General features: G+C 40.1%; 2 protein-coding genes and 1 long non-coding RNA gene across 14 annotated transcripts in view; 1 reads left to right on the plus strand and 2 right to left on the minus strand.

Annotated features, from left to right (window-relative positions):
• The window catches only part of LOC120370141 (neuronal vesicle trafficking-associated protein 2-like), a 64,157-nt gene extending 63,702 nt beyond the window's left edge, over positions 1-455 (minus strand). Inside the window, exon 1 of the mRNA XM_039484382.1 lies at positions 364-455. The gene's annotated coding sequence lies outside the window, so the exon portion shown is untranslated. The remainder of the gene's footprint in view (positions 1-363) is intronic.
• LOC120370143 lies at positions 1-22,384 on the plus strand. 5 transcript variants are annotated; one of them, XR_005583639.1, is made up of 6 exons: positions 1-139; positions 1,467-1,740; positions 7,649-7,816; positions 18,284-18,498; positions 20,028-20,200; positions 22,213-22,384. It is a non-coding gene; the product is annotated as an uncharacterized LOC120370143 (long non-coding RNA). The 5 variants fall into 5 exon arrangements; XR_005583640.1 differs by lacking the exon at positions 18,284-18,498 and having other exon boundaries at positions 22,213-22,382; XR_005583641.1 differs by lacking the exons at positions 18,284-18,498; positions 20,028-20,200; positions 22,213-22,384 and adding an exon at positions 16,605-16,714.
• Positions 10,326-23,845, minus strand: part of CPEB4 (cytoplasmic polyadenylation element binding protein 4) — a 205,063-nt gene continuing 191,543 nt past the window's right edge. For all 8 annotated transcript variants that reach the window (XM_039484365.1, XM_039484367.1, XM_039484363.1 and 5 more), the window contains 5 exons: positions 20,022-20,111; positions 19,126-19,244; positions 18,332-18,446; positions 17,851-18,032; positions 10,326-14,742 (listed from right to left, as the gene is read on the minus strand). In XM_039484365.1, coding sequence (XP_039340299.1) covers positions 14,515-14,742; positions 17,851-18,032; positions 18,332-18,446; positions 19,126-19,244; positions 20,022-20,111 — 734 coding nt within the window. In that variant the 3' untranslated portion in view covers positions 10,326-14,514. The remainder of the gene's footprint in view (positions 14,743-17,850; positions 18,033-18,331; positions 18,447-19,125; positions 19,245-20,021; positions 20,112-23,845) is intronic.

Below are 23,845 nucleotides of genomic sequence, written 5' to 3' on the forward strand. Positions count from 1 at the left end.
ACACGCGGCTCGGAGACAGCTCTAGGCCAGACCAACCGAGAAGAGCGTGCGACAGACCATTGGGGGAGAGTGCCCCGCTTGGAAGAGCCCACTGGGTTTGGGCGGGAGAGCTGTTTGGGCGAGCCCACTAGGATTGGAAGTGAGAGACCGATGGGATTGGTCGAGGGGGGTAGGCCGCTGGATTTGGGAGTGACTCGTTTAGAAGAACCCATTGGGAATGGGGGGGAGACCACTGGGAGTGGTAGTGTCCCTTCAGAGGGGGAAGCTGGAATTCTGGGGAGTCGGTTACAAATTGAGGGATGGCCTTGAGAAAGCCCATTCAGATGGGTGGGGAGAGGCAGGGTAGCTATACTGTGCACTTACCTGGGCGGGGTCTGCAGCTGCTTCCTGCGCTGAGCCAGGTCTCAGCCCTGTGGCCTGGAGTCTGTATTGTGCTACTGGGGGGACTGGACAATCAGCTTAGCAGTTGCATACAGGACTCAATTCTAAGTTCTGTGCTATGGCTTGCAGATTCACCAGACAATAAACCATTTTCTTAACTGTACGTGGGTAACAAGTGTGTTAGCATGTAATAACAGGTCACAGTTGAATCACGGTAGGGAGGAATTCAGTACAAGCGGTATTGCAAAACTGCCATGAAAACTTGACAGAGCAGCAACAAAATCCACACACCCACCTTTGCCATGATGCTGCTGTTGATGGAAAAGCTAGTCATAGTTTACTCGCTTGTCAAAATATTGCTCACCCTGATAGAATCAGATTCTGCGAGGTTGAATCTGATTCATGTTATTTAAGGCTTTGTTCAAAGTTTATCACCACCTCAAGTCTGGTTCTTATGTTACCACCACCTGGAGACATACTGATTTATTTTATGTATATATTTTGATTTATAATGGTATCAACTGACATCTTTTTTGCTGTGGACGCATTTATAGAATGTTAAAATTCACCCGTATAATCCAATAAACTTGACCCTAGCCTGCTGTGATTGTTAGTTAGTGCAGTTTTCATTTGCCCAAGCTACAAGTGGAAATACAGATTTAACCTGTGTGTAGGTTTCTGCCCAAATTTGTTTTAAAGTGTGGTATTCCCAGTGCAACCACGGTCAAAAGGTTGCATGATGCAGTATTGAGAAGATTCCAATTCAATTCTGAATCTGTTACATTTGAAAATGTTCTAATATGCAGTTGTGGGTTTTGTCACTTATCAGATTTTTCCAGAACAGATGGGATTTTCAACAGCACATAAAAGCACAATCCCATTGACTTTTGCTTAGTCATGTAAGCATTTTGAAAATACCAATGAATATTATTTCTTAGAGAGTTGAGGCATTTAATTGGTCACAAGAACAAAAAAATTACAAGTTAAACTGAACAATATTGGGTAAACTCTTCCCATAGTATTTTTAATGTGACATGAGACTTATAATGTAAAATATGCTGAAAATGTATTGGTTTTTCTTGCAGCCTGATCCATGGCCCAGTGAAGCTAAAGGTCATTACATTGACTTCAGTGGATTTTGGATGAGACCGATGAGACCTATGATTCCTAAGTTTTAAAGGCCATTTTAATAGCACCTGGACTGTCAAAATAAACTGTACAGTTGAAAGGAAAGTGTTGGTCAGAAATATTCCACAAGATGGCAGCCTTACCTATGTAAAAGACACCATTTAAATTAAATCAGCGTTGCTGTGGGAACCAGAGGATGAAATAATTAAAGACAATAAATCCTTCCCCAAGGTATCCAGGATTTTCTGCTATTTTATACATTGTAGATAAAGGGCATTTTGTGCGTGTGTGAACGTGTGCATGAAAAAGAGGAAACAACCTGTGGAAACAGCCTATTTTGCCCAAAATAATATTTATTTTCCCATGATAATTGCAGTTATTATGGCCTCCAGATACACATACAATAAAAATGAGATCATGTGCTTGTAGTACAATTATCAGCTGAACTACTATCAATGAATTTAAAAAAACAACCTCCCCATCACATCAAACAGACAGACAGGTAGGGTTAGTAAAGTTCCTGATGAGTTAACAAACTTGAGTTCTGTCAATTCCAGATTTGAGGGCTGCTCCATTAAGAATGCTCCGATCTCAGAGTGCAAATCTAGGACTGTCTGGTGAGAGAGTATAAGGAAGGGTTCTGATATACAAGGGTCCCAAGCCATGTAAGCAGGCATTTCTCCCAACTGATAAACATTAGTAGCACCCATTTTGATTATAGAACTGTTTTACACTTAACATGAAAACTTGATGATGCATATTTTTGCCTATGAGTTCAGTTTGCCAGCTGGCACTCAACATCCCTCCTATGGTCCCTTCAATAGCTCTGTGGATGACAGTTATAAGAGGCTTGCCAAATGGATGGTATGCTCAGCATCTGTACTTTATGCTGCTCTTTCATCTTCGCTGATTCCAATGCATATCCTTCATGTGACAAGTTCTATCCATCCTTCCCACCAACATGTTGCCGGAAGCAAACTTGATTTTGATAGAAACCTCTATCCAGCACCCCATTTTGCATCTGCTGTTTTTTCCAGGCAAAACTGATGCCATATAAAGTCTTGACAGTTTTGCAGGTGCAAAATGGGAAGACTAACCTGTTTTTAGATATTCAGATTTCCTCCTTCACAAGGGGCTTTGTTAGTTTAGTTATTAACCATTGTTTTTCCATCCTAAGTTCCTAGTACAGCATAGGTTTTCACTAACCTTTTTGCTAATGTATATAGGAGCAGTGCAAACTCCCATGTTTTGTGATCACTATTTCTCAGCCAGAAATTTCAGTGAAGTAATTTCCATCTAATTATTTACCATTTGACAGTGTTTGTGGGGAAAGCCCATAGCTGAGATTACAGGATCTTTCTTCTGCAGGAGTCATAGCGGTGTGGAGAGTTTAACAGATGCATGCAAACTGCAGCCATGATGGACTCCATGTAGCATGATGGCTGCATCCAGCTGGGAGACATTTGCTCTGGTGAGCTCTTTTGTCCTCTTTTAGTTGGAGGCTGCATGCAGCAGAGCAGAGCGCTGATTATAAGCACCAGTGATGCAGCTCTGTTTAGGGTCTGAGGCTTAGGTTTGCCGCCACTTACATATATTCCGTAGAGGGAATAGCAATAGCCACACTAGTTTTGACTTGGTCAGTGGTGTTGGTCTAATTATTTCTATAGGAACAAATGTAAGAAAGTGTTTTATCAACCCATACAACACAGGAAATTTATATCTGAATAGAATCATAGGACTGGAAGGAACCTCGAGAGACCATTTAGTCCAGTCCCCTTCCCTCATGGCAAGACTAAGTATTATCTAGACCAGCGGTTCTCAAACAGTGGTTTGGGACCCCATTTTAATAAGGTCACCAGGACTGGCTTAGACTTGCTCTGGCTTGGGACCAAAGCCTGAGAGCTTCAGCCCTGGACATCAGGACTCAGGGACCCTGCCTGTGGCTGACGCCAATGGGCTTCAGCTTTGGCCCCCCCACCAGGGGCTCAGGCTGGTTCAGGCTTCGCTCCTGGGGTTGTGTAATAATTTTTATTGTCTGAAGGGAGTCACAGTCCAATGAAGTTTGAGAACCCCAATCTAGACCATCCCTGATGGGTGTTGGTCTAACCTGCTCTTAAAAATCTCCAATGATGGGAGATTTCACTCCCTAGGCAATATTGTCTCATTTGTTCCCCTGTACTCCCCTATTCTCTCTATCCATCTGCTATCTCTTGTCTTAGATTTAGATTGTAAAATCGTTGGGGGCAGGGACTCCATGTTTACATAGACCCTAATATGATGGGGTCCTAGTCCATTATTAGGGCTCCTAGGCACTTCAGTAATACAAATAATAATTACGTTATACACAGATTCTGGAGAATCTCAGTTTTAATTTTTTTGAAGTAAATTTCTAGCACAAATGGTTGTGAAGAAAGCCTTCCATATTGGAACCAAGTGTAAACCAGTGCAGTGTTGCCAGTCTAATACAGTAGTTCTGAGAGGTGAGAACACACCCATGCATGCGCGTGCGCACCCCCCTCCCTTTTCTGGTTTATCTTGTTACAGCATGCACTAATATCTTTTTTACATGCAAAAGTTGTACTATTTTAACTATACCAGCTAAAGCAATACAAACTCCTATTGTAGGTGGAGTTACGTTTTATACTGGTATAGCATTCCCATACGGGAAGGGGAATGATCTATTCCAGTATGAGGCACCTTTGTACCAATATAACTGCATCCACACTAGGATGGCTACTGGTATAACTATACTGGTTAAAAAAAAAATCACTCCCCTAACCAAAATAGCTGCACTGCTACAAAATGGGTGTGTAGACAAGGCCTTCAGCCTAATAAAGACACTGATGCTCAGCCTTGCCTCTTTCAGTTCTATTCATGGAACAGGGGAAAGGGTGACTGTGAAAAGGGCAGGAATTAGGAGTTGCTGTGGGAAAGGAAAAGCAATGAGTATAAAAGAAAGACAACAATCGAAAAGAAAGAGAGGAAACAGAGAAAGAAGAGAAACAAAGGGCAGAACTAGCAGTTGGCCAAAGGGAGGTAAGGGTATATTCTCCTACTAAGTGATGCTGAACATGACAAAGGTACTGAACAAATAAAAAACATTTATTTAGTACATAAAAGCCTGAACCTCCCCTGGATCTTTCTGCAAATCTCCTATTAAATAATGGGCCCATGGACTATAACCAAAACTGGAATTCAGCCCTCACCTCACAAGAAGTTTAACACCTCTGGTTTAGAAGTTTATGGATAGGCTTAGAGGGATTAGATTATTGGTAAATGTCGATTTCACCAAACACACACAAACTGACAAAAAATATTTCCATTGCTAATCTAAACATACAGATAGGCAAAGAAAAATGCTGCTTGAAAACTTGGTTTGATTTAAGGCTATTTATTTACTTGGTATATTTTGTCATGATTTTGACAGTTTGTGTTTTAATGGTTATAAAGCTTGAAGTTTTCGAATCGCAATATCTACTGTAATTAAATAACTGTCCAGACCTCCATAAATTTTTCACAACTGTGGAAATTTAAATAAAAATTGGTAAAATGCTTAAAAATGAACAGATATTATTTAAAAAAAAATCAAATTCTGCCAAGCCTGCCTTATCAGTAATATAATAAGGGAAGAATACCAAAGTCAAGTGAAACAGCAGGGGAATTTAGATAGACAAAATGATCACCAAAACTGAATATATCTAAGGCAGTGTTTCAGAACTTTTTTGACACTAGGAACCAGCTTGCTGCCTTCCTAAATTGTCAGGGAGCTCTCAGGGTCCACGGCCCAGTCATTGAGAGATACTGATCTAGGGCACCACGGTTAACATTTTAGGGAAGTAGCTGTGGTCCATTAGTTAAAGCAGAAGACAGAGTCAAGACTACAGTTCTGTTCCCAATTTTATCAGAGTTTGACACCTTGGATAAATTACTGGTATTTAACATCTCTCTGCTTTAGTTTCCAAATTTCCAAAGTGAGGATAATGATGCTTTCCCTCTATTTACATCTGTGGGGGCTGGAGTGCTAAGATTTATTACTGTTTGTCTTGGAAAAAATGTGATGAGATCTTCAGTGACCTCACAAGTGGTCAAATTAATTTTGACAAGAGGCACAACACTGCACTGCTATTCTTAACACTATCCTGGGAGCAGTGCTTGGGTATAGATTCAGAATGTGAATCACTAAATCACCAGCTCTACATTTGGCAGTATACTGGGTTTTCCAGGGCCTTCTGTTCAAGTACCAAAAGTCTGAGTTATCTTAGCTTGTGAGATCTGATATGATCACAGCCCCAAACTTGGCTGCTGGCTAATGTTGTATAGAAACCTGTGCTATCAATACATCTGACTGGATATGTGAGATGATTTCATTTGATAACAATAATAAATATCAGTGAGTACACTTGTTCCTTAGCCCCACATACACCTTGTTTAACCATGAAAGGTCTTCCCAGTACTGTTTCAAATTCTTACAGTCACATATTTCTCAGATGACATAAGGATGATGCCAAAAGAGAACAGAGCGGAGCATCTGTCTCGGGAGCTAGCTCTGCAAAGCAAATTATAGCAATCGCCGCTTTGTTCTGCCATCAACATCTAGTCAAAAAGACACTGCCTTGAAAAACCGACCTTTGAGCAAATTTTCTTGCTATTGATTGGAGAACTGAGTTGATTCCGCCAATGTGTACAGAGCAGCATCTGCCTGTAAACAGCTGGTCCTGCTGAAGCAAAGCTGGGGGCAATTCTATGCTGCTTATACTATGAATATTCCTAGAAGTGCCAGATATACAGTGAGCACTGCAAAACTAAAATTTGAGTTTCAAATATAAATCCAATAAAAGGACATTTTTAGGCCCCAATCCAAGAAAGCACTTAAAAGCATATGCACCTATTCATCGACAGGACAGCACTTAAGCACATGCTTAAAATGAAGTACAGTCCTGAACAGGGGAGCTTTTAAACCAGAGCTTTAATTATTTCACCTGCATAATGGGGTATATATCACAAAGGCAGGGCAGCCCTTAGACATGTTGATTATACACCCACTAGCTGTGTTATTCTGGATCTGCTCTGTGGCCAGAGGACTTCAGTCTCACAGATTATCAAGCCAGTATCTTTCACAACCACTAAAATTACTTTAAAAAAGAAAAATCAACCCATGTTTTGTCAGGAAAAACAAACATTTTCATGTTTTGCAGAGACAGCTAAAGTGGCCCACTGGAAGTTTACCGTCTTATGTTAACATATTTGAACCAGTATCATAAATTTAGGCCTGCATCCTAGTAGAATACTACCATAAAGCCAGCAGGGGAGCACAAAATTGTCATCAATTCCATAGCCATGATGGGTATTGGGGTTTCCTCAATCTTCTCAGTGATGGATTTAAAAATAAATAAAATACTTAGAATTCAGAGGACTTCCCATTCCAAGCAAAAGTAAGTACATAAGCTACAATTTGCCTTGAAAGCAAGTGATATTTGACAGCACTAGAGTGGTTAGTTTCAGTTAGATTCTCTCCAGAACCATCTCTAAATGGGGATTTAGGATGTAATCTATTTAAATAATCAATTCAGTCTTTTTTCGAAATTAAATTTCTACAACTGAAGACAGCTGCATGTATAGTCTCACCCTGGAGGCTGCTTATATATCAATCAGCTTATTTTACACCTTGGAAGAGATGTCAGTGTTTTTCCCTCATCTGTCCTTTCTGGTGCTATTTATCCTTGATTTCCAGTAGGGAAGCAGTGTGCTTTTTGGACTGTGGTCTGAGCAGGCTTTCATAGCACTGGATAAATAGCAGCTGAAGAATCATGACAGACATTTGCTTAACAATTTCTTCTGAGCAATTAGTCTGGCAGAAAAAAGTCTTTTTAAAAGTATACCATTTGATGAAAATCTACACTATAGCTTTGTCTTCCCCTCCAAAATGAATCTCTCTCAACTGATGTGGAAAAATATCAGTTCAGTCAGTGAATATGGTATCCCAGAGAAAAATGTGATTTACTGTTGTGTTCAATGAACAGTCTGTGTGAAGGAAAATACTTTCCAAAGATTTATGTGCTCAGGTGGTGTTGGAGTTCTACCTATCATCATGTGCATCTCCACCTTCTAATGCCTGCCCATAATATTTCAATTGTTTCAGGAGATAATCAGTTTCAAAAGGACCTTGATATATCTGCTTCCCTAGAAAGCTGCTTCTGAGCAAATCAACTTCAGCAACAGATAGCAAAAGCGACAACTTTCATTTTGCAACGTGCATGATCTTTGGGCAATCACTTCAACTCATTGTGCCAGCTTCCTTATAATAGAGGTAATAGTGCTTATGTACCACATCTGAGTGTTATGAGGTTTAGTTCAGCAAGTTTATAAAGTAATTTAAGATGCTCAAATGGAAGAAACTAAAGACAAAAGTTTAACATCACAACTAAAATATCCGCCCCCCCCCCCAGTCAGTTTAGTTCAGTGTTTCCATTCTAGTCAATAACTTTTTGCATCTGGTTTTGCCGTATGAATTCCTATGAAACAGACGCTGTTTGGGAAGGAAGACTACTGATACAGCATCAGAAGAAAACAGAAGTCCACATTCAGGGACTAAGCTTCCTTTAAGTTCATTATACAATTTTTTTTAAATCACTTGCAGATAAAGCATTTACCCCCCTCCCTCCCCCCCAACACACACACTTTCTAAAAGATTATTTTCTCTTGAAAATGGGTGTTAGGCTGGTATGCTAAATTTTTTTTTTTTTTTTGGTAAGTCAAACCACCTCTAGTCCATAACAAAACAGTAACAGAGGGAAAGGAGCTATAATTAATACTTATGTAAAGAGCCAAGTCACATGCCATAGCATGGTTGATGTTGACTGGGACTATTTGGCTGGCACGAAATGCTGTAATGAGGAATTCATTACTAAGGAGACATTCAAATTTTTCTGTAAATTTGTGCTTATGACCCAATTAGACGGCTGACTGTTGTCTTTAAAATATCTGTTTTGAGGGGATGGGTGACAAGCCAATTAGTTGAGGGTCTCTCAGTATTAAATCTATTAATGAAAACTTTGCTTTAACAGTACATTGCTTAAAAGTATTAACTTTTCCCTATGTACACATCTTCTCAAGCCAATGTGAGTGGACCTCAATCCTGCAGGGTGTTGAGCAGCCTCAGCTGCCAATGGAAATTAAAGTTGCCCAGTACCTCATACAAGATGCTCAGCACTTGGCAGGACAGAGCCTCTTAAATTGAAACCTATGTACCTAAATCATGGTATAGGAAATTAATTGCTCAGATGAGCAGCTCATTTACGTGCAGTGAGTGGGATTGTGGGGAACAGAGCTATCACAAAAGGCATGGATTTGATTCTTTTGCTGGCAAAATAGTCTCTTATTTTGGGGAGTTTCTGTATTTTCTTGGGAGGCATGCACACATTCCAATGCATGGTTCCACCAGGTGGAAAGCAACTTCCTTACTGGCCAATTCAGATTCTCTAAAGTTTGGATATTCTTAGCACAGTAAGAATGCTTAAGCTATTTGGGGGATCCAGGGCGCTGAAGTGGTGCCAATTAAAATCCCTTGTGAGGCTCCTTCAGAATGTTCCTTGTGAGACAAAGATAATAGAAGCTACAGCCCTACATGTCTAAATTTTAGGGCAGGTCTACACTATGGGGGGAAAGTCGATCTAAGCTACGCAATTTGAGTTACCTTAGTGGCATAACTCAAGTCGATATAGCTTAGATCTCCTTACCGCGGGGTCCACACTAAACTATGTCGATGGGAGACGCTCTCCTGTTGACTCCCCTTACTCTTCTCATTCTGGTGGAGTACTGGAGTCAATGGGAGAGCGAACTGTGGTCAATTTAGCGGGTCTTCACTAGACCTGCTAAACTGACGCTGGTGGATCGATCGCTGCAGTGTCTAACGCTTTTTAGAAAAAGCTTTAGTCTTTTTCCCCTCAAGGAGCTTCAGAGCGTGTTAGGGGTGGAGGTGAATCTACAAGGGCCATTGTCTGTCCATTCCACGATTGGCTCTAGCCCAGATTTGGCCAAGCCTTTTTGACATGGTCCGCACAGTCACTTCTGAGGCTCTGCATTGCCAATGGCTCAGGGCTGTTCTCCTCATTAGATGTGTTGCCTGCCCAGTTAGGTTTAATTTTCAGCAAACATTCCATTATTTCTGCTTTGTCCTGGGCTTGTCTTTGTCCCTGTCCCTGTTAATTACTAGCAGAAGGGCAGCAAGTGGAAGCAGGAGATTGAACATTTGGCTACTACTCTTTGGCCTGGTTGACATGCTGAAGACTGCACAAATAAAAAGAGACACTGAGGTGCTGAGTCTGCTTGAGGGTCACTGCAAAGTCACATGAAATTCCAGCCAGTGATCTCACATTTCCACAAGCATCAGATTCACAAAATATAACCACTATTCAGCTCTCAAGACTGTTCTCACAGCACAGTTAGAGGATAACCTGATGCAAAATGGCTAACACCTGCAGTCCTCCTCAGGCAATGCTCCCAAGTTATGGGCTTGATTCTGTAGTGTTGAGCAGCCTCTACTCATGCTGATTTCATTGAGGGCACCAGCAGTTTTTACCCCCTTATAGCATCAAGCTCTAAGTCCACAGAAGTTTTGACTCGAGTATGGACTGCAGGATTTGGCCCTAAGGATGTAGCACATTGTATACACAGACATGTCTGTACACTCCACCAAAATCACATTCCAGGCCCTACCCGACTTCAACCAGCCAAACAGTAAAACAGTGTTTCCACAAATGGCTGCTGCTTTTAGTGTTTTAAAATAAAAAGGTTAAAAAGAAATTTGAATTAAAAGTTTTATTCATTCAACATCTCACATTACAAATATTTAAAAATTATATGCATACTGGTATAAATAGTCATTTGCAAACTATTTAATAACATTAATTTTCCACTAGCACTTCAACAAATGAACTCTTTTAAAAAAAAGTAACTTGTGTTATATAACTTAGAATAGAACATACAAAAATATGAACTTAAATGTGAAAATTACTTTAATAAAAAATGAATTACCCTTATTTAAAATGCTATAATAAATACTACAACCTCCCCATACACAGTAAAAACTATATGGAAATTCAGCCAAGTAGTACAATTAACTGACATACTTAAATAACTTTTCCTTCTGATAATATGAGCAATACATTGGGGGAAAAACATATTAGGGATTAGTAAAAACTAGACACCCACTTGCTAAAAGTTTCACGTCCAAAAAATATAACAAAAAATCTGATGAAAATTATAAAAACTAATTATACTTTAAAATTTAAAAATATAAAAAATAAAACAGTTGAATACAATATTGTCCCAATTCTTACAATGCTATCAATCACAGTAGCTTTAAAATAAGATAATAAAATAAAGCAAATGACCAAACCTCTTTTATTCCTTTTTTTAAAAATAATCTCAAATTTACATTAGTAGAAAGATTGATTTCTGATTCTTTTCTTTAGAAACACCAGCAAGAAAGAGAATTTACTAGAACAGTAGAAAATGACATTTTTAAATGTCTGCAATTAAAAACAAAGAATTACACTGCAAAGATCTTCCAGAAGTCTGAAATAAGTATTGCACATAACTTGAAGTTAACTTGCCACAATTCATCACATTCAAGTTTTAAATCACCTTTTAACAGAAGGTTTTAACTCTTCAAAAACAAAAGGGGTGAATTATCAAGTCTTTCCAACAGCATCCTTATAAAACGCTAGATTCATTCACTGCAAGTTTTAAATTTGCATTCTGCAGAGGTCTGTGTATGGAGAAGTATATACTATACCAAAAAGCATGGGGCAGTAGGGGTCCTTTACATATAAAGTAATCAGAAACACTTTATTTTACACTGCAAAAATAACCATGTAATTACTCTGTAACTACATTGTAAATACATGGCCAGTGCCATGCTAGCGTGATAGAACTACAGGCTTAACCCTTCTGCAAACTGAAGTGATACCCTAAGATTTGTAAACTAATTGCATGTTAATTATGTTTGGAGTGACATGGTAACTCCAGCTACAAATCCCATGTAATCAGAAGGACATGTAATCACTATCTAAGTACAGAGTAATATATGTAATTGTTTATGCCCTGTAAATTGAAGTGTAACCAAATAATCTGTAAACACGCTTGTCACACAATCACAAGTGAATATTAGTAGAATAACAATTTCTTACATTAGTCATGCATACTAACATTACATGCCTGCCACATAGCAGGCTTGCTTTTATTTCTTTAAATATAATTTAAAAGAGCAGACACCTTTCTGCATCAAACACCTAACATCAATTTGTTATTAATATTAAAAATGGCTAAACATTCACCAAAAACATCTGCATTTGTGTATAATTTTTAAAAACTTAGTAAGAAGCGGTAGACAATTTTGATGTTACTTTACTTTTAAATTTCTACACTACATTTATGCATTTAATTTTTGAGGGTCTAAAGACTGTCATTTGTCACTTTCATGCTTTTTTTCTTCTTTAGTTCTCAACTTTACATATACTATTTCTTAAATTATATGTACACCAAATACATGGTGCTGGGCTAAGATGTTTAAGCAACATGCTTTCTTTTCTCTGCAGATTCTAAAATAGCATTGCCAGTGCACAACATCCATAATTCAAAATGTATGCAGAGCACTGAAATGTATAAAAAGCAGAATATAAGAAAATAAAATTTATTAAAATTATTTATATTAAAAAATGAAGTATATGAAGATCTCTCAGTAATAAAAGTACAAAAAGCTACTCTTTGCAATATGAAAAATTGAGGTATTGCATAAAGAGATATCCCGTCAGTGAAAAGTGTGCCTAAAAATGCTCACTGTTGGAAAAACAAGATATACAAAAGTAGTGCATAACAAATATACATTATGTGCATGACAAAATAAGTTAGCTACAAAAACACTGTACCGAAATTCAGCAGGTCATGTACAAAGGGAAAATTATTATTCAAAGCTAGTTCTCAAACAGTGTTATTTCTTGTAATGGTAACCCATCTCACCTGTTTACTGGGTAGGATCGGCACAATAGCACACCCCAAGCCATCTAACAAGCATTTAAAAAAAATTAAAAGGAACATTCCAACTATAATTATGGACTTCAGAGAAAAAAAAGTCCCTGACAATCTACACAAGAGCACTCTCTATTTGCATTACTGTTGTCAATATTTTCAGGGATTTCATTAAAAGCAGCTCCCTTTCTTTATTTGACTAGTAGACAGCAAATGTCTCCATTTTGACCTTTGGAACTTAATAAGGTATAGTTCATTAAAGCCTGTATTGAAAATAAAAACTGCTTCTCATAAAGATAATCTTGAGGGTTAGGGGGCTCACAGAGTAGATGTTTTCTGCAGCGCTGAGGCAAATCTTTGGTTTGAGAGAATCTAGGATGGTACCATGCCAGTCAGACAGTTTAGAAGATTGCCGTTAGATTGGTTTGTTTTGCACACTGCTACACAATCATTTTAAAAGTTGACCAGGGCATTAGTTAAAAATCAAGTTTGGAAGTCTATGTCCCTTCCAGGGCATCAAGAGACTATTTCAAACAAAACCCCCACCTCACCCCTAAGCATTCAGTTATCATGTATTGTGTTAATGCTTCTCAAGCTGGAGTTTATTTATAACAAAGCATGCATTAACTTAGCGAAGTTGGCACTTCAGACACCTGTAATTCTTTATTTCCCCATGCTAAGTTCTGAAGAAAAGGATTCTTAGTTAGGATTCTCTCTACAGGAAGAGTAAGATAGGCATATGCCTCTTTGCACAAATTTACACACCTATTAGTTCAGCAAACAGTGCAAAACAGACTTAGAGACTACTTAGCTTTGTCCTATTTATGCTTTCTACCTTATAGCTAGCTAAGTTAGAGGATATTAAAACTGACTTTACATCCAAGAGTAAAACCAATTAGCAGCCAATTTTTAGTCTGTGATACAGTGGAATACCAGAACTTAGATAAAATCAGTGATATCCTTGAGGTATCTTATTTTTCATGTCAAAATGGAGAGCAAAGGCTGGCCCCTGATGAATGTTATTATATTAGGATATAGAGTTATATATAACCATCAAAAATAAAATCTATACATTTGTCCTTCAGGAGAGGAAATGCCAGTTTACCAATTGTTATTATTCTAGCTTTGGTAGGATTTCTAGGGCAGTAACCAGACAATTGAGTTCTCTCTCTTTTTAATGAAAAGTAATAAGTGCACCCTCCCCCCCCCACTCCACTCAGTAGTAATTTTACCCAACTTTTATATTTGGGAACCTTTAAAAGGTAATTGTTTTGATAAAATATACTAAGATCTGCCTATTTGATTAGTACTTTGGATGTGGTTGGAAGTCGGAAACATGGTGAGATATATCCTGTGCTAAAAATTCAGCCTCAAAACTCTTAACATAAGTAAAAATAATTGTTATAATGCTGCTTCAACCCTGCTCATGCATTTTTGTTGCTTTAAACATGCTCTTTCCTAGGCAGTTGCTAGCTTCTTCCATTGCTGTAAAATTTAACTGTAAGAAAAGGCAAAAAACAGGCTTCCCTTGGCGGGGCGAAGGAGGGGAGTGTCAGAACAGACTGATAGTGTTATTGTTGCATGGTTATTTTAATAAAAGTATTCTTATGTTTTTTATTAACAATAATTTAATTAAAAAAACAAAATACTCTATTTCATTTCTCTTTTCTTAACTTTTTTTCACTCCTCTATGAAAACATTGCATGAAGTAAATGTCCTCTTGATACCAAAGACAAGAGGATGTAACTTACATGCAACATGTTATCAATACGAAAAGGAGTTCCCAATACAGTTTTCAATGACAAGATTCTACAAAATACCCATATTATAGGTCATTCTTTCATTATACTATTGTTAAATTACAGACTACTACAAAAGGACATGCTATCTTGAATAAAGGGGATGGTGGGGAGGGGATCAGGATAACAGAAGAGTGCACTTATTTTGAGGCCTGCATATGAGCACTGCAGTAATCTTTTAGTTCCAGCGGAATGAAATATGTCTTGGGCGATCTCCTCCCTCCTTCACCAGGGGCTTGTGGAATTCCCTGCCAGCGCGTGAATGGATAGCAGCCCAGCAATATTCACAGTAATACTGCAGACAGGTAACATTAGCACAGAAAAACGGAGCAAATTTTCCACCACAACGGGCCCCCTGACATTCATCACACAGCTGATCATCCAAGACATATGGCTTAACTTCCACCTGCATTCAAAAAACAAGAAAGTTTACAATACTTAGTAACTGTGCAGGTGATACTCTCAATGATGCTGTTTTTGGTTGAGAGTCAGTTTAAGAAAGGAACTAGCTGCTGAAAATCAATGTTGCACAAGCAGTTGTCAGCACAAGGATGAATCAATTCGTTTTGTTCCAGCACTTGTGTGAACAGATTCATATTAAAATCAAAGGAGGATGCTGGGGATTTATTTTAAATATAGTTACAGGCATTACTGTTCACAAAATTCCCTTTCAGCCAGGAATGTAAATTATTTACATAACATTAAAATCGCAGCTTAAGCACTCAAACATTTGACAAGTCCAAAGTCCATATTTCCACTTATTTGCGAGTTTCATTCACACCTTTAACAACAAATGCTACACTGAGTTTTTTGTTTTCCTTTGGTACTTCAACTTAGTCCAGTCAGCAGTAGGAGATGTAACTGATCTACTTGTTTACTATTAGTGAGACTAGAACAGGATAGATTACACAATACAAGTATACAACTGACATCAAGGACATGATTCTGAGCAGTAATCTAGCCCCTATGTGCCACTCTGGCACAGGAAAAAAAAATGCAGAAAGCACACAGATCTTCCTAGCTAAGGAGTCTCTTGCTATAGAAGAGTTCTGACTACTGTATACGTAGTTCCCATGCCAATCCCTATATATGGAACAATGAGGGGTATGGAAAGGACCATGGTCAGAGCATGCTACACTCTTGCAATTCCCAGCTAAAGATGACCCACTGGGGATATGCCTAAGCTGGCATATTTTGTAGTAGCATAGAGAGGCTTCTCTAAAGTACACTGGTGACTGGTCCAAGATAGAATAGGCCCCAGATTCAGGGAGCTGCATCCAGCTCTATTGTGGTTCCTCCTCTCACCTGCATCCAAAGGAAGCCAGTCACCACCAAGAATTTAATCTATATCTAACTAGCCAGCAGAACTGCCAGTTTCATTTTGAGAAAGTAGTACAAGTGAGCACAAAGCCAACAAGCTCCCTTTTGAAGATGTGAAGGGATGATGTGAACTGATGCCAACTATATTCTTGCCACCCTCATTGTTAGACACAGAAAGCTGGGGAAGAAAATCCTATGGGCACTCTGTAGCCTCCTTTTTCTTAAGTGAAGGAGTAATGGGGAGAGAAGAGTTCCAAGAGAAGGTCAAATATGCAATCAGTGTTACCCAGTACTGTATATCTGGAAGAAAATGAATGTTTTGATGCTCATCTCTGAAGTCTAGCAGTGCTTAGTTTTATTTAGTAACAATACCATTCAGCATTTATTTACCATTTGCACATTCTAAGTGTTCTTCTAAAGAATCCTCCCAGCATCTATTATCATCCCCCCATTTCTTTTTAATCATAAATGGGGAAACTGAGGCAGGGAGGATAGACCTGATTGTAAAATCCTCACTCATAATATCAAGGACTTACTCAGATGAACAGTCCAACGGGCTTCAGTGGGACTATTCACCCACATTCTCACTTATGCAAGCAGAGGTTGCACAACTGGGCCTTAAGTGATTTGTTCAAAACCACAGAAGGAATCCATATCAGAACTAAGATTAGAACAAAGGAGTTCCTGATTCCCAGTGCCATTCTCAAATCACTGAAAGACTACCACCTGTCTGCACAGACTTTGAGCCCAGAGTGGAAGGAAAATTATAAGAGCAGTTCTGTCATCCAGTAGTGTAGTGAGAGTAGTGAGATACTGCTGGAGTTTTAGGGAAAGTTTTTCAAAAGAGAAAATGAGAGAATAACCAACTGCAGAAAGAAAAACCTGAGATGTAGCACTAAATGGAGCAAAGAGTGGCGGTAATGACCTGAAAGTCTGTTTCATTTATAGTCCAGAACACTGAAGCCTTTCAGATGACCAAACTGGGTTTCTTACATGTGAAGCAGAGACAACAGGCAGAGGTGCACACAGTGTTGATACAACTGGCACACTAATTTCAGGTATATTAGAGTGAGGACAACTGTGCTCCTTTAATTGTCTCCTTTAAAAAGTTAACTTGACATAACAAAATACGGAAAACTGCTAAGCCAGGTGGGGAGGGTTGTTATGAGGCTAAACCAGAATATTGACAGTATGCTGTACACTGCACTCCTATGATGCTCTTATGGGAACATTCCCAAAATTTCTTGCCTCAGCAGTCACCTACTGGGGTCAGGAAGGGATTTTTCCTCCCCTCAATGTATTTTTGCTGTTGTTGGGTGGGGTGATTTTTTTTTTTTAGTTCTCCTTCCTCTGAAGCACCAGAGATGGTCACCGTTGGAGATGGGACACTGGATGGGCTAGGCCAGTGCTCTGAGGTGGCACTGATCAGTCTCTCTCTCAGGTGCTTGGCTAGCTGGTTCTAGCTCACTTTTGGGGTCAGGAAGGAATTTGCCCCAGATCAGATTCAAAGTGACCTTCCCCTGACGTGTCGGTTGCCAGGACTGTGTCTATGCCATTTACCCCTGCAATGGCAGGGAATTCTCTGGCATTGGCGCATCTCTTAGACCCTCCTATTCTCTGCCTGTAGTATATAACCAGTCTAGTCTCCTGTGGGTTTTAACACTTTGGTCTAATTTCAGTTTCTGAGTTTAGTGTGCAGGTGCTGTTTGGTGTTAGTGGCCGAAGTTATACAGGAGGTCAGACTAGATCATCTGGTGGTCCCTTCTTGCCTCTTGACTACACACACACACACACACACACACACCCACCGATTCTGCCTATCCTTTATGCTGGTGCACAGTGGAGGTGGGGAAAGAGCAAGAACTGCTCCCTCTTTGAAGAATGCTTCAGTCCATCCCTCTGCCCTAGCCTTTAGAGTCAGACAGCCTTGCAGTGGGAGTATTCTATACCCCTCTGAAGGGGTATGGCACCGGCATGACCCCCCTATGTGCCAGGGAGTTCAAGGAGGCTTTTTACCTCTAGGTTACCTCCCAGTGCACCATGGGCTGTGCTTACATGGCACAATCTAAATCTAAGCATGCAGTACATTTGTATGTAACATTTATAGTCTTCACAATGAAACACTGATATTTACATGGAAACAAGACATTTCTAGACAAGACACTAAACAAACAAAATGTGCTTTAGCCCTTACCCGTTTATCTATCTCTCCATGCTGCAGCTGAACAAAGCGGGCACTGATAGCAGCTATGTAACTTTGTTGATTAGAAAACGCAACCCGCCCAGCTCCTTTGGGGTATTTCAGCTCAGGATCTGTGTCTATTCCAGCATAGCATACCCCTCCATACAGCCGATCCATTATCATTGCAAGCTCCACTAAAGCAGAAAAACAAACACTCAGTTAGGTAGATTTTATTTTCTAAATCCCCTTTCTGTCATTTTAAGCACTGAATATGCATGTTTATTTGTACTCCTGTCTCTACCTACAGTTGCACAGCATCAGCAATACTTACATTTTTCAAACACTAATATATGTTTATATGCTATCTCTCTCTCCATATGTGTGTGTGTGTGCGCGCGCGCTGAGATGTCCTGCTGAAATAACTCCCAGTGTTTTCCCAAAGCAGTAAGGCTGACTGTACTACATGCCAAAGGCTGCAACACATGTACTATACCTGCTCGTAATGGCCGAGGAACACCTCCAACAAAAATAGTTTTTCGTGGATCAAGAGGCTGCGAACCATCCATCACGAAGTCACTATCACTGAGATTCCAAGGTCTGATCTGAACCTATGGCCAGAAAAAAATTTTTTACTGTTCTTAATTCAGATTAAGAGCTGAGGTAAGAATTTTAGCAATATCAACTGTCAGTTACAATGTAGCCTCCCCAATAATAAAAACTTTAAAATGGTATCAATAACTATACTTTGAACTCACTTTCAAACTGTATACAGCAACTACCAATTAGGAGTTAATGCCAATATGCTCTATTAATGGTGACCTAAGCAGATCAGATTTCACCTTGTTATTTAACTGGTATGAGATATACAAGTTTTTCCTGTTAACGTGATGCATTATCACAATCCAATCATGCTATATAAACTTTATAAATACGCATGTATCCATGATGTGTGTTATTCTGACAGAATAAGCTGTACTGTAGACATTAGGCTAATCACTATCACAACAACACAGGTCCAGCATGCAAGGCTATGCATAGTTTATTTACTCAGCAACAATGGCTGCCGATAGAGGGTCTTGACCCAGAGCCCTCTGAAATAATTGGGAGTCACTAGGCTTTGGATCAGGCCCATAGTCACTGCAGTACCAGTACATAATGCATAACCATACCATCCTCTTTGGAACCTAATCTGTTTCACTGAAGTCAGCAAATATGCATGACATCTGCCGTGCACAATTTATAGCCTTATTTTATACCAACTCTAAAGTACATGAAAATGTTACCTACCGGTTTGTCTTTGATAGTGGGGCTGGAGACACAAAGGTAGAGTTTTCCATCCTCTTCAATACATGCATCAATCAGAGCCTGTACAGAGCTTTCATCTTGGAACAGCAAGAACGCATATCCTAGGTAAAAGGACAAGATGACTTGCAAGATTCCTGATGAGATTCTCAGAGATTTAGTTTTCTATAGTTTATAATATTCAGTGTCATTATTTAGGGCCAGACTATGCGCCGATCCAACATGATTACACAGCAACGTAAGAGAGATTAACAGTAAGACACCCCCCAACACACACAAATGCTCCCCTGTGCAGCCTCCCAGCATGCCTCCAAAAGCAGGAGGGAAAACAAGAGCTGTGTGCTCAGTACTCTTTCCTCCCTATCTCTCTTTTGCACTGGTGGGGAGGAAGCAAGCAAAGAAATGGAAACTAATAGAGCCTTGGCTCCATCCTGCCAGCACAGGTTAGTTGTGAACGTGAGGTACAATTTCTTCCGTGGGCTGCTTAGCTCTGCATTCCCCTTACACAGTGCTGGTCTTTAACATTTTGCATATGATGTAGTAAATAAGAGGCTAGGCAGAGTAAAGAACAGAGAAATGAGAGGAAAGAGGCACAGAGAAAGAAAGGGGAGTCAGACAGGAAGCAAAGTAAGAGTAATTATTTTAAATGTGTATTCTCATGCACTGCTCTGCAGTCCACCTACTTGCAACATCCTGCAGGATTTGAGTTACATCATGATTTTAGGGGATATTTTCAGCATGGTATGGGGGGGTGAGGGGACAGTGAACATGAAGATCTTTTACACAATAAAAATTACACTTCAAATCCTCACACTTAAAAATACAGTCAGTTACTGGTTCTGCAATGGTTCTTAAAATAATGTTAACATCATGATTGTTACCTTTAGGAGGAAAATAGGATTTGCTTTCCGCCTTGTGCGGCCAATCCACAATCAAAGGACCAAAGCGACGAAAGCTAGCCGTGATCTCATCTGAGGGATGAGGAACAGAGAGATAAAAAGGAGCATAAATAGAAGTTAAAACCTACTGAACATAAAACCCTGGAGAATCTGGATTTCAGGTAATATTTTTCCTAACCTATAAACAAATATCAGATCGCTGATAATGTTTACTGAGGGAAGGGGACTCTTCATGGCAAGTCAGAACATACATTAAATAGTGAGGAAAACAGTTAAAAGTTCAAGGTTTTGTCTCTTTAATAATGATTACAAATAAAGGCTTGCAGCCCCCTAAGTCACAGGAATGAAATCAATCTAAATAGCTACCATATCCTAGCTTCAGGCATTCTCCCACATAAAGAGTTCAAAGTCCGAATCCTTGACTGACTGCTTAGCAGTAAATTCTGCCAATCTGCCTTGCAATCACAAACAGTTTGGAGAAAAGGAAAGGGAATATCAAGGCCCAGTCAAGCCTGTTCACATCACATGCTTGTGCCACATCTGTCTGCATTATCTGAGTTTGACCTCAGACTGACTAACAGTAATGCTTGCAAAATGCAGTTATGTAATAGCTATAAGGAAAGACTACAGAGAACACACAGTAGTGTCAAGGAAGCAACTGCAGCATCCACTTCAAATCCTCCTTCCACTTCAATATTCTGCTAAGATAATTTATATTTGCTAGTCCTGTAAAAATATTCCACTAATTATGGCATTGTTCTTTTTGAGCTTGGGTAATTTTTCTCCCTTAAGTAGAATGGTTGCTAGTAATAAGAAGCTTCTGAACAAGAAACACCTGTGTATAAAGCTCAAGTAGGGATAAAATTTCCTATTACTGAAGAGGCATCTGCAAGTTTTAAGTAGACTATGTTAGCACCTAGGTGCTACAATACATTAAAAATACCTAGAAAAATGTTGTGTCATTCATCTCTTCATCACACTAAACAATTTTTTCCATAGAAATTACAAGGCAACTTCTTGGATTCCCCCCATTTTCTATTCTTTTATTGATCTCTTCCCTCAAAGACATTACAACAATCTTCCCTCACTTGGGGCTGGTCACTGACAATTTGTACAGAGAAGTAGAGACACACAGGGCAGAGCAACAGTGCTTTGCAGGAGTCCAAGCCTCTCCTAACCTGGGAGAGAGAAAGAGTTCTTGTGACTGCAGGACTGATTTCCATCAGCTATTTTTAAGATATTACGTATCATGTATTTATAACATGTAGGGGGTTTTCCCACCCATCTTAAATTGTTAAAAACCTGGAAAAGTGTCACCAATTTTGTGCTTTTCAATCTGGCCAACACGAGGGGAGTTTTTTGCTATATTTTTAGTGGAACAAAAGTTGACTAACTTTGGTATTGACAGTTTTCTTTGTTTGTGCCCAAGGGTCATCAGGAATGTATATTGCAATGGAAATGTGTCAGGGTTACATGCTGATGTAGACAGACACAGTGAGCTCACCACTTTGTAACTTTGTAGGCATACTTAAAATTGGTCTCCATTCTGGACAGCACTTAAACATGTGCCCAATTTTAAAGCATATGCTTAAGTGTTCTCCTGAATTGGGACCAGAAGGACTTTAAAATTTGTCAGTGGTGAGGTGGATTTAAATTGTATCTATATGGACTGTGGTCCTTATTCTAGTTCATTTTGGGGGGATGGGTAGTGGAAGAGGAAGACAACAGAACATTTCTTGAGGGAACTCAACTTATTTCACATAGGTTGAACAAAGGCAACACAACTGTGGTAAGTCTAGTCCTACACAAAATGAACTGTTCACATGCCCACCTGGTTTCATAAGATAAAAAATATTTTTTTTTAAAAAGCCATTACCTGGGAATAAAGAACACATTCCCCAAGAATGTTTTATTGTAAATGTCATGTTAAACTTGACCTTTTAATTGCTAAAAGCATATACTATGGTAATCATGGTGAAAGTAGCTTATGTTTGACAGGGATATCAGACTGTCATATCACAGTGATTTACAGTGCAACATATTACCACCTTTTTGACTGAAATACAACAAGTCTAGATTAAAATAATGTTCTGGTTAAGAAAAATCCATAGAATATTAATTTTCTGGACTGCAGCTGCCACCATGCTCTAACTACAGCCCCTCTCGTGCTTAGACATCATGAGAGACACGATTCCTTTGTCAGAAGTGGCTCTGCAACACTAAGGGTACATCTATACTACCCGCCGGATTGGCAGGTAGTAATCGATCGGCGAATCGACACCTGTACTCCACCTCAGCAGGAGGAGTAAGCAGCATCGACAGGGGAGCCGCGGCAGTCAACTCGCCGCCATAAGGACGGCCAGGTAAGTCGAACAAAGTTTACACAAACTTTGACTTCAGCTACGCGAATAGCGTAGCTGAAGTTGCGTATCTTAGATCAATCCCCTCCCCCCCAACCCAGTATAGACCAGCCCTAAGGCTATGACTACATTAGCAAGCTTCCACCAGCACAGCTGTGCCACTGTAAGATCTTGTGTAGCCCCTCTACGATGATGGGAGAGAGCTCTACAATAGACATAATTTAACCACTCCCAACCAGCAGTGGTAGCTATGTCGGCGGGAGAGCTTCTCCCGCTGACACAGCACTGTGCACACTACCACTTATGCTGACATAATTTATGTTGCTCAGGGGGGTGTTTTTTTCACACCCCTGAGCAACACAAGTTTTGCAGACGTAAGTGGTAGAGTAGCCATGGCCTTACTGCTGCTACATACCATGGGTGTTTCTTTACACAAACACTGCAGTGTCCCTCAACCCCCAATATTCATGTTGAATTCAAACATTCTTGGCTTCTCACCAAAATTAAGTGCCTCTGCACTGATTCCTGACTCAGTTCTTACCATCCACTGGGGTGACAAGCTACCACTGGACATAACCACTGTCAAAAGCTGCCACAGAATAGAACAACACTTTACATATGGAGCCGAATGAAGAGCCAAAACCTAAAAGATTGTACAAACCTAATAGAACTACTGGTAATATTACTCCTACTCTTAAGTTTCTGAAGCCCATTAGAAGAATATTTTAAAATGGGTTTCATGAGGAAGAGGGATAACTTAGTTCCTCATCTTCCAGCTGTTTTTCAGTTTGAAACATATGATTCAAGTGATTTAATACACCTTTACCCCGATATAACGCAGTCCTCCAGAGCCAAAAAATCTTACTGCGCTATAGGTGAGACCGTATCATATCGAACTTGCTTTGGCCCCCCTGCTCCTTGTCCCCTGACCGCCCCCTACAGAGACCCCCATCCCTAATCATCCCCAGGGCCCCACCCACTACCCAACCTTCCTGCTCCCTGTCCCCGACCCCTATCCACACACCCCGACCCCTGACAGGCACTCACCGGCTGCGGCAGGAAGCAGAGCAGCCTGACCCCAGCCCGCCAGCTGGTGCTCTGCTTCCCACTGCCAGTGCGTGCGGGGAGGTTGGGGAAGGACGCTCCCCATACTCACCTGTGGAGGGAAGCGGAGCACCGTGGCCCCAGCCCACTCCACTTTCCTTGCCCCGGCCCCAGCCGTGTTGCTGGGAGGGTTGGGGAAAAGTCCTGCACTCACCGACAGTGGCCGAAGCAGAGCAGCCTGGCCCCAGTCTGCTCCACTCTGCTAGCTCCCAGCCATGGCGCTGCACGTCCCGCTGACGGTGAATGCAGGGAGGTTGGGGAAAGGACGCCCCACATACTCACCTGCAGCGGGAAGCGGAGTACCACAGTTGGGAGCTGGCGGAGTGGAGTGGGCTGGGTGGC

The sequence above is a fragment of the Mauremys reevesii genome, linkage group 8, assembly GCF_016161935.1.
Source record: "Mauremys reevesii isolate NIE-2019 linkage group 8, ASM1616193v1, whole genome shotgun sequence".
Lineage (NCBI taxonomy): Eukaryota > Metazoa > Chordata > Testudines > Geoemydidae > Mauremys > Mauremys reevesii.